Raw genomic sequence first — 11,056 nt, 5'->3', positions numbered from 1 at the left:
GTTATATATATCGTTTTCGAGTTTCTTAAATTAATAGTCTCATTTTTATGTATATAACTCATTGTTAAAATACCTAATGAGATACATACTTATAATAAAATCATGTTAACTATATTTATAACCATATATATGTCATCGTATAGTTTTTACAAGTTTTAACGTTCGTGAATCACCGGTCAACTTGGGTGGTCATTTGTCTATATGAAACCTATTCCAATTAATCAAGTCTTAATAAGTTTGATTGCTTAACATGTTGGAAACACTTAATCATGTAAATAACAATTTCATTTAATATATATATAAACATGGAAAAGTTCGGGTCACTACAATTAATTCGCTAAATGCATAATGTAACAGAGTTGAACATTTAAATGTAAAGATATCGTTAACAAACTCGGTTATTAAAACTTCTACAAAACATCTACATAAACGCAAAGTATCAATAATTCATAACCCGACGAAAAGCGAGGGGCATATCACTAGTTATAACAATGGAACATGAAAAATGCCTCAAACAGCTAATCTAATCAAGTTAAAAACACCACATGAACTTTGCCGGATATTTAAAAACTTCATTATAGTAATAATTATAACTAGTAAAAGTGACCCGCGGAATGCCGCAGGGGCTTTCGGATTGCATATTCATAGTTAACGTAGCGTTATGTATTTACAGAATTAAAAATGGTTTGTTACGGGTGTGTTTGGATACACGTGGTTAGTACCTAGTATACGTAATGGCATGTGCGTTTTAACGCCATGAAGATTGCATAAAAAAGGGAAACGAAACCATCGATATGATGTAGGTAGTTTGAGTTGTTTATTATACGAAGGTAGATGACCCAAAGTATTTAGCGTTTTTGAAATAGGTCCGTTTCGCGTATAGTTAGTTGTAATGAGTTCGTAAAATTATTTCGAGTTGAACGGTGGTCTCGGAAAAATTTAACGCGCGGCGAGCGAGAAGATATGTGTCGTTATAAGTTTGGGTGGAGTTTGGTAATTAAAATAACGAATTTACGTTTTGCACCCCTATTTTAGGGGTTGAGATTGCAGTTTGTTCAAAGTGTGGGGTTATTATTTGTTTTACCCCTTTGTCGTTTTGGATTTATCAGACGATCAAAACTCCATAGCCCCTTTTGCTTCTAACGTAAGCTCCAAGGCTTCACACCACATAATATGCATGCTTAAGTAGGGTCAGGAGATCTAAACTCCGACGGCTTGTAGTATATGTATAAATAAATATAAATATAAATATAAATATAAATATAAATATAAATATAAATAAATAAAAATGGTAACTTTAGTATTTCGATTCGATGATCAAATAGTTCGATACTTTTGTGTAATGGATCAAATGACAATCCAGACCCATTTAAACGGATCATGGATCCCCTTAGGTCATGAAAAGATGTATATGCCATTTTTACGATGCCTAGACGGATCAAATATCAATCCAGACCTATTTAGTTGGATCATGGATCTCCTTAGGTCGTATTTAAACATGCCATATTTACAAGCCTAGACGGAAACGAAGCTTTTGCACAAGTAAGATCATATATTCATCAAAAGTGACTTTTGAAAGCACAAAAACAATATTAAAAAACATTCAATTGCCGGGACTTGAACCCGGGTCTCTTGGGTGAGAGCCGAGTGTCCTAACCAACTAGACTACAACGGATTTTGCTATCTTTCGATATTATTTTAATTTATATGTAACATAGATTTAATTATTTTACACAGAAGAAAGAGGAAAACGATGAGCAAAGAAAAAAAAAAAAAAAGAGGGTGTATTTGAAGATAAAGAGAGACGGTTGAAAAGCTTAGTGAGATTAGATCACAACTTAGACAGAACATATCACACTTTTATGTTCCTCATTTCCGCAATATATTGTTTAGTGTTCCTCATTTCCGCATTATATTGTTTAATTCTTTTGCTCGAACAACAAACCGAGTCTCTCAAATACCCTTACTACTTGGCAATATGCACACATATGGACTTATTAGAGCTCCGATCAAATTCCTATCATTTCATATCGAATTTGTCATCGCACAGTTAGATTCTAGTCACCTAAGAGTTTCGCTATAAGCCATCGATTGTTTACCACCCGTGCAGATTTCAAATTTCGATCAGGTTTGCAAGATTGCCGAAGAGTAAACATCGATTTATCTTCGTTCGAATTACGTGAGAAACCACCATTCCAAAACTTACCACAATAACACAGAGTGCACACCTGCGCACATCGTCATTAGAGAAAGAGAACTACGGCAAAAAACGTGATCAGCACACCGGAAGAGGGAGAAGAGAAGAACATGAAAAGGAAGAAAACACAACGGTAGCATGCGAAATTCAAACATTGAGTTTCCATGGAATTACATCGCAGTTAAAGAAGGTTAATTTCGATTGGAATCAATGGATCTTGAATCCGCTGATATTTGATGACAATGGCTAATTTTTCGCCACTAATGTTTTTCCTTATTGTAGGCCTATTCGTGTACTAGTCCTCGCATTTGTATAGATTGTGCATGTATGCTCTTTATACATGCTAACTCCTGTATCTCTTTTTATTATTAATAATATCATCTTCTTTGACTTTCAAAAAGAAAAAAGAAAAAAAAAAAAAACAGGAAAAACGCAATAAACAAGGCCACTTGCAAAATGTTGGTGGCCGGTAAAGAGGTGGTTGCTAATAGAATTATTACGGTATTACTATATAAATTATGAATTAAATTATTGACAGTTGTGGACAATGTTGGACAAAAATATAATATAGTGTTCTACTAGTATTTAACATGCTACAACTTAACAAAAATGAAGAAACAGATTAAGTAGATCCAAAAACAGTTGGAAGGTTTCAACTTTCAATACTCGGCTTCCAACAAATAAGTTAAAATTCTTATCACATAACAACATGAACATGCATCCTTTTTTAGGTTAGGTCCCCCTACCCAGATCCTTACCCCACACCACGTTGCTAAACCCAACTACATCCCAATTCATTCATGCAAATAATTGATGATGACTTTTCATATCATGGTCATTGTTTTCTCCTCATCAATCAATCAATCATCATAATAGTAACACATACAAAAAAGCAAATTGCTCTACGATTTACTCTGAGGTCACATTTAATTCCTCTGCTACAACAGCCTCTTTAATCTCCTGAATCATTTTAATAACTTGAAACATGGTTGGTCTTTTTTCGGGTGAGCTAACCGTACACACTATCGCAACCTCAACCAGCATTATCAAACGGTTGTCTTCTGCATCGCCTCCACTGATACCCCTAACTGATTTAACCCATGTCACCATTTCGTCTGGCATCAAATGTGGGTGTTCGGCTGCTGGCTTACCAGTTAGGAGTTCAAGCAATAACACACCGAATGAGTAGACATCGGACTTGGTTGTTGGCTGTTGGTTTAACTTACGAGTTTCTGGTGGTTCGTAGGCTGCAGAATCAGGATCGGTGCCTTCAAGTAGGCGTTCGGTAAGAACAGAGAGACAGTAGTCGGAGAGGCAGGCCTCAAAATCAGAACCGAGGAGGACGTTCGTTAGTTTGAGATTGCCGTGGACTAGTCTCCATGCTTGATGAATGTAGGATAGACCTTGTGCTACGTCCTCGGCTATTTTTAGGCATGATGTCCAGTGTAGTGGCTTTGCTCTTGTTGACTTTGACCCTGCATATAGTCAAAATTGTAATTTATGGTTTTTCGTTTGGGATATAACTTGTTAACTAAACTAAATCAACATAGAAAATGTTCCTAAAAAATGTTCAATTTCACATTTAATCGTTACTATCAATTAATGAACTAATTAATGAACTAATTAAATGCAAGTAGCACAAAATAATTCGACTACTTAATCCCATCTCAGGGTCGGGTATCATCTTTAGTATGGTTTCATCACATGTCCGTTTCAATATATGTACCATTGTTTTTGATATATCTATCAAAGTTATACAATGAAGATCTATACAAATTTTTCTTATAAGAGAAACCGTTTAGGGCATATATAGATAGCAAGGTTGCAAAAGACGTGAGACGGGGTCGAGACGGTCGAATCCTAAAAAAGTCGGTCGAATCCTAAAAAGGTCGAGACGTTCGAGACGGAGTCGAGAAGGACGTTGACCAAAGTTGACTTTTAAATATATAAGTATATAAATAAATGTATATATATATATATCTATATCTATACATATTTTAATTTAAAGCCAAAAACTTTAATTGATTAATTTGTACTCATAATCGCTATAACCGTTAATTTAATACAAAAAATTCAAACTAAAATACAACAAATTTGACCGATGTTACCAATTTTCTCGCTTTTCTGAATTTTGACCAACTTTGACCCGATTTTTACCGTTGACTGTCATATTAGACGGTTTTTTTCGAGACGGGACAGACTGGTCACCAAACCGTCGCAACGGCTCAAGACGGGGTGTTTTACAACAATAATAGATAGTGATATGGAGATTTTTATAAAAAAATTCTTTACACAAAGGGAGTAGTACAACAACTTTAACCAGTTAAGATATCTACTGTTATCTAATGTTTGTCAGTCAATGCGACATCGTATTAAACAAGCGCCACTTCCCATACCAACCCACCACCAACCTGCAAGATTCTCCCTCTACTTCCTAAATCTAGTGAAACTGCATTTAAGATTTTTATTTAAAAAAACAAATACTCCATAGAAAAATAATAATACGAGTCATACCGAGTCAACCCAACGATTTGAACAGAAACAAAAATAAAAAACTAACCGTGAATGAGAGAGAACAAACTTCCGTTAGGCTGGTAATCATAAACCAACAACCGTTCATCTTTCGCCTGAAAATAAGCTCTTAACGGCACCAAATTCGGATGACGTAAGCCACCAACAGCTTCCATATGTCTCTCAAACGTCTCCTTACTCGTTCCCGACAATCTCACAGCATCTAACCGTTTCACACACACAATCAAACGGTTATCAAGCACCGCTTTGTACGTCGTCGCAATCGTTCCTCTACCTAATAGCTCCGCCGACGCTCTCATCAGCTGCTCCAGCGTGTACACCTGCGTTTCACCGGCGCAAAATATTAGGTTTCCACTTCTCCCCTGTGCTATTCCTTCCTGCAGTTTCTTCACTTTCTGTTCTAATTCATTCGCTTCTTCCATCCGAATCACGTCGGCGGCGGCGTCCGCAGCTGCCGCCATATCCATAATCTCACTACTCGACATTACGCTATTTCGTTTCTTCTTCTCCGATGATGAATTAATTGAAATCATTACGCACATAATCGAAATAATAAATACTGTTACGGCGGCGGAAAAACCGAGAATTAACGCTAACCGTTTGTTTTTTTTCGAGTTTGAATGTGTAGCAGTTTTTATAGCTTGCAATTGTGCGCTTTGGCCTAACGACGGCGGCGATTGCGGTCGGGGTGGTGATGATGGCGGTGTTGATGAAGAGTTTTTTCCGAAAAACGGACCGATGAAATTGCATTGTGTGCGGACGATTACACCGCAGAGTCCAGGATTTGATTCAAACGACGACGTACTGAAGTTAGCGAGAGTGGAAGTTACTGGAACAGGTCCGGTTAATTGATTAGACGAAACGTTGAAGATCTGAAGAGATGATTGGTTGAGAGGAGGAATTGAACCGGTGAAATGATTTGAATCGAGTCGAAGGTAGTTTAACCGGTCTAGGTTGGTTAAATGAACCGGAAGTGGACCGGTTAATTTGTTAAACGATAGATCTAGAGTTCGAAGACGGTGAAGTGAAGTTAACGAAGGGGGAATTGAACCGGTGAACAAATTGTGGTCTAAAAATAGGGTTTTGAGGTTAATGAGCGGGGTTAGATCAGGAATTGGACCGGTGAGTGAGTTGGATTGGAGACTGAGTACACGTAACTGGTCGAGCCGGGTTAATGTGTTCGGTTCAAAAGTGCCGGTCAGGGTTAGGTTTTCGAGAATGAGGCGAGTGACTTTGCCGTTTGGGTCGCATTGTACGCCTAGCCATTTGCAGTGGGTTGAGATGGTGGTATATGGAAGTTTGTTGTGGAGATCCGCTTTGGATTTGAATGATATAATGGATAATGCCTCGGGTTCGGGTCGGGGTGATGAGAGGTTTAAGGGTGGAAGAGTGAGAGTGTAGAACGTGAGGAAGATAAAAATGCATGTTGAGCTTAACATGTTAAAAAATTGTTAAGATGAAATAAATGAGTTTAAAAGTTGTTAGGGTTTTTGATGGAGTTGAGCTCCATGGCCATGGGGGATGAACCTGCAAAAGTGCAAATGAATGGAAGGGGGCAGGGAGAGTCACGTGCAAGGTTTTGGGTTTAGATAACAAACAACAAAGACAGGGATGGATTTGAAATTTAGAATTTTGAAAAATCATGGGTGTGTGTATCTATAGCATGGGTTTGAAGTTAACCAAGCAAGGTGAATTGCGAGTTACGGCGGTCATCTCTACGTATGAAACCTTTTTTATAGTACGTTATATATTCTTAATAAAATATGTTAACGTTAAGGAGTTTAACAAACGGAGATGATTCTCACACACACTTTTTTGATCCTCACACACCAATTGAGTATTACTAGAAGAGTAAAAGGTTAAAATAGGTGTGTGAGGATAAAAAAAGTGTGTGTGAGAATCATTCCCCATAACATAATTCAATAAACAATAATCTGTTTCAATATACTAAACACTTGTTAAATTTGTAAAATATTATTTTCTTTTCGATTATATATTATTCCGTAACTAAAGTATTAAAAGTTTAATACACATAATATCTATCTTATTATACGGAATATATTAATTGAGTATATTTTAATCATAATATCTATCTTGTTCATTTAATTAAAAAAAATTATGAAACCTTTTCATATAATTTTAATATAATCAATTATCTTTTAAACGTTAATGCAACGCACAACCCAGGACTACAATTTTGATCTATAAACTCAATTAATTTTTGCACGGTTATTTTCAGTAAATAATTTTTTTGGAGTAAAAGGGTATTACCCGGCGAATATATTGATATAAACAACGAAACAAATAAGAACTGAGTTATAGGACATGCCCTATAACCTCACAAACAACCAAGCTTTAAAATAAAAGCAACATAAGCCGAAGCTCTACACAAAAGAAAACATAATCAAGATATTTTCCAATCCGATTTGAGTCTAAGCGCACTCGGAGTAGATTTCCATCTAAAACTCATAAGCTTTAAGCGAACCGTAGAATAAATGGTCTCATAAAGCTGCACCGCAGAACGATTACCCTTTTTGAATAGACGTCGATTCCTCTCTTGCCAAACATAGTAAACTGAAGCCGCGAAGAGAAGCTTTATAACGACTATTCTAGCCACATTTCTAACAGCAAACTGGCTCACCAACAACACAAAATCCTTCCAACCATGTGTGACCGTCGGAAAGTCGATATGATTCAGAACTAACGATCACACCTGTGACGAAAATAAGCATGAGAAAAATAAGTGATCATGAGAATCTTGCACCATATTACATAGCGGACATAATAACGATGACCCATGATGAATCTCCCACGCCTTTAGTCTATCTTGCGTCTTTAAACGTTCACCCATTAGAAGCGATACCACAAACGTGTGACGGGGAATACATTGAGAGAACCAAACCATTGCGTACCATTGCACTGTTGGAGCATGAGGGCGTAGGAATTCCCAAACATGACTGATAGAAAAAACACATTTGTTACTAGCGATATCTTTCCACATAACCATATCGCTATTAACTGAAAGAACAGGAGGCGCCAAATTATTCAAAATAGCATAACGATCCACCCAGTCCGGCGGCCATCTCCACATAGCCTGATCGACAATGTCGCACACTTGATCAGTTAACAACATACCTCCATTAACAATATCACGTCGTCTGACTATATTAATGAGAGGACCAACCTCGTTCCATTCATCAAACCAAGCTGATGTAATGGTACCGTCCCCGATATCGTGTATGAATCTACCACGCAAAACGTCACGCATACCCAACAACTTACGCCAACCCCAACTAGCATTTAACGGAACCGAAACATCTCAGAAATTACGATCTTTTAATAAAACGACTCGTCCATATTACTATAAACACAGTACGTTATTCATTGGTCCCATGGCGAGGTATTTGACCTCTATATGATACGTTTTAGAAAAATATTGCATTCGTTTCATAAAAAGCACACCATTATTATACATAATGCATGTTTTAAACAAGTGAGCGATTATTTAAGAAATAATCCCCATGATACATCGGTTACCAAATACTACACACATGACATAACAGTCGAATATAATACATGACAAAGGTTTTATTGAATGCAACACTTCATTTAAACAAAAGCATGAGACTCCATGCACAACTTGCTCAGATAATGCAACAGCGGAAGACTTTCTTAAGGACCTGAGAATAAACATGCTTAAACAGTCAACACAAAGGTTGGTGAGATATATAGGTTTAGCATCGATATAAATATAGACCACAAGATTTCATAGTTATAAATATATGTATACTCGCAAGTGTATAAAAGTATTCTATAAGTTGTTGAGCGCTTCGGTAACCATATTTAACCATTAATGTGGCATATTCCCTTTATTATGAAATCTCCTTACACTGTACCAAGTGTAGTAAAAACGAAGTACTATGCAACCGTTTATGATACTAGAGCGACTAGCCCGGTTGGGGTTGTCAAATCCGATAGATATATCAATAGGATTCGCGTATACATGTTCTTACAACATGTAAATATTAGTTACCAAGCTATTAGGGAAGATATGCAAAGTGGTACAACTCAACGTAGAATATATTTCAAGTACTTGTGTCTATGGCGTAAAACATAAAATGCATGTATTCTCATCCCAAAATATTTGTAGAGTTTAAAAATGGGACTATATACTCACGGTAGTAAAAGTATATTAATAATAAGTTTTCAACTTATTAAAAATATGGTCGTCGTCCTTGGATTCACGAACCTATAACAATAATAACGATTCAGATAATAATACGACATATGAATAAAATAAAGCAAGTTCATAGAATACTTATATAATAATTTTTAACATTTTATGTTAGTAGTCCATTGTTAGTAGTCCTTTGTTAGTAGTTCAAAATAGTCCGAAAAGTCCAACAGTCCAATAATCGGTATATATATATATATATATATATATATATATATATATATATATATATATATATATATATATATATATATATATATAATCTTAGAATTACCCCCACGACGTATTGTATAATTATTGTCTTTGCATCAACCCAGAGACGTATTGTATACGTATTGTCTTAGAATTAACTAAGACGCATTGTGTACGTATTGTCTTAGGATTTATCAAAACGTATTGTATACTTATTGTGTTAGGACGTACCAAGAATATTATTATACATATATACAATCACAGAATTAACCAAGATTATAATATTTTGTTATACTACTGATAACATGTCCAAATATATATAGGATATAGGAAAAGTTAACAAGGATATGGTTAATATAGTTTTTATAATATAAATTTCGTCCATACAACGTTAATTTTAGCAGATTTTGTTTTGCTCTCCAAATATTCATTACAACTCCGTTTAAAGTGAATCAAATTGCTATGGATTCATTAAGAAGTAAATTTTACAAAACCAATTCGAAAAGTTCATCCCAATTAGTAATTTTTAGAGCTTTACCCTCTTTTTGTGTCGGTGGACAGATTTGGAAAAATCCCAGCATTCCCCAATATATGATTTTTGATAAAATACTTCCACTTTGTCTAAAATCATGAAAAAAATACTGGAAGTCTTATTTACATATATTAACATATTTCCAAAGTCTTAGCCTCGAACTCAAAGTCTAAGATAGGTTTTTAATTCTCAACCCAAAACAGCCCGCTTTTTACCGAATGGAGATTAAAGTATGTATGTTAAGTTTCAAGGTGTTCTTCATATGTACAAGTTATAAGTTCTTATATTAACTTAATATAACATCATAATATATATAAATAAGTATTATTAGAGTTAAGTTAGAAAGATTAGATTAGTTTTTCAAACAAGCTTGGTGTTCATCAAAACAAGTTTTAGTTTTTACAAGTTTTATAAGTATAATAAGATAGCAACTATACAAGGAATTGAACAAGGATTTTGAGAAGTATTTTACCTTGATTATGAAGAGAAAATTTGTTGAGATTAAAGTATGATATGAGAGCATTCAAGTGTGTATTTTTAGTTTAAGAAAATGTGGAGTAAAAATGAATTAAAATGGTCCTTATTTATAAGCTTATAATTTTGGCTTTTAGTGAAAATATCTAAGATAAGTTAAATTGTATTAAGTCATGCATGACATATTAAATTGATTAGGTCATGGATGACATATTACACAAATAATTGCAGATTTCTATTGGTATATACCAATAGTAAGTACTTTTAGAAGCTGTGTATAATACGGGTAAAAATACCGTATGAATGCGAGTAGAATTCTTTAAGAAAATTGAACGGAAATATGAGTATAGCTATCCTTTATATGTATTTGTATATTATAAAGTGTATTCAATACTTGTAAGGATGTATTTACACTCGTAATACATTATATGTAAATACATTTTAACATAAGTTAATTACGTCGTTTAAATAGTAATATATATATTGTTTGAAAACTCTTTAAATTAGTAGTATGAAAATATATATAATACTTTGTTAATATACTTAATGAGATATTTAATTATCATATTTTCAAGTTAAATATATATAAATCCATATATATACACAATAATTAAACAATTAAACAATTAAATCAAGTTATGACGTTCGTGAATTGTTGGAATAAAAGGGTGACCAAAAGCTTGTGTAAAACTCTTTTCAGAGGTTCAAGATTTATTAAAATTCATTGCTTATCAAGTCGGAATTATATAAAGATTAAGTTTAAATTTGGTCAGAAATTTCCGGGTCGTCACAGTACCTACCCGTTAAAGAAATTTCGTCCCGAAATTTGATCGAGGTCGTCATGGCTAACAATAAGAATGTTATTATGACGAATATAAGTTGATTCATAGGGTTT

At 34.6% G+C, this 11,056-nt stretch overlaps 2 protein-coding genes and 1 non-coding gene across 3 annotated transcripts; all 3 read right to left on the bottom strand.

The window, feature by feature from the left end:
• Positions 1-1,602: 1,602 nt before the first annotated feature.
• TRNAE-CUC (transfer RNA glutamic acid (anticodon CUC)) lies at positions 1,603-1,675 on the bottom strand. Its single transcript has one exon. It is a non-coding gene; the product is annotated as a tRNA-Glu (tRNA).
• Positions 1,676-2,846: 1,171 nt separating this feature from the next.
• LOC139892273 (probable inactive receptor kinase At5g67200) lies at positions 2,847-6,545 on the bottom strand. Its single transcript, XM_071875318.1, has 2 exons — positions 4,758-6,545; positions 2,847-3,672 (listed from the first exon to the last, which is right to left on the bottom strand). Exons 1-2 carry the CDS (start codon positions 6,166-6,168, stop codon positions 3,107-3,109), a joined length of 1,977 nt encoding a protein of 658 aa, XP_071731419.1. The 5' UTR covers positions 6,169-6,545; the 3' UTR covers positions 2,847-3,106.
• Positions 6,546-7,133: 588 nt separating this feature from the next.
• Positions 7,134-7,997, bottom strand: LOC139889134 (uncharacterized). Its single transcript, XM_071872100.1, has 2 exons — positions 7,443-7,997; positions 7,134-7,361 (listed from the first exon to the last, which is right to left on the bottom strand). Exons 1-2 carry the CDS (start codon positions 7,995-7,997, stop codon positions 7,134-7,136), a joined length of 783 nt encoding a protein of 260 aa, XP_071728201.1.
• Positions 7,998-11,056: the final 3,059 nt, after the last annotated feature.

This window comes from Rutidosis leptorrhynchoides, chromosome 2 (genome assembly GCF_046630445.1).
Source record: "Rutidosis leptorrhynchoides isolate AG116_Rl617_1_P2 chromosome 2, CSIRO_AGI_Rlap_v1, whole genome shotgun sequence".
In the NCBI taxonomy this organism is placed as follows: Eukaryota; Viridiplantae; Streptophyta; class Magnoliopsida; order Asterales; family Asteraceae; genus Rutidosis; species Rutidosis leptorrhynchoides.
Note: the sequence above shows the minus strand (reverse complement) of the source record. Positions and strands in the feature narration are given on the sequence as shown.

What these genes read in the sequence shown, in the direction of transcription:
- LOC139892273 (XM_071875318.1), bottom strand. Translation starts at nt 6,168, where the DNA reads ATGTTAAGCTCAACATGCATTTTTATCTTCCTCACGTTCTACACTCTC. An exon ending in TTTGTTCTCTCTCATTCACG is followed by an intron (nt 3,673 to 4,757) that starts GTTAGTTTTTTA and finishes GACTATATGCAG; the next exon opens with GGTCAAAGTCAACAAGAGCA.
- LOC139889134 (XM_071872100.1), bottom strand. Translation starts at nt 7,997, where the DNA reads ATGCGTGACGTTTTGCGTGGTAGATTCATACACGATATCGGGGACGGT. An exon ending in CATGCTTATTTTCGTCACAG is followed by an intron (nt 7,362 to 7,442) that starts GTGTGATCGTTA and finishes TTGGTGAGCCAG; the next exon opens with TTTGCTGTTAGAAATGTGGC.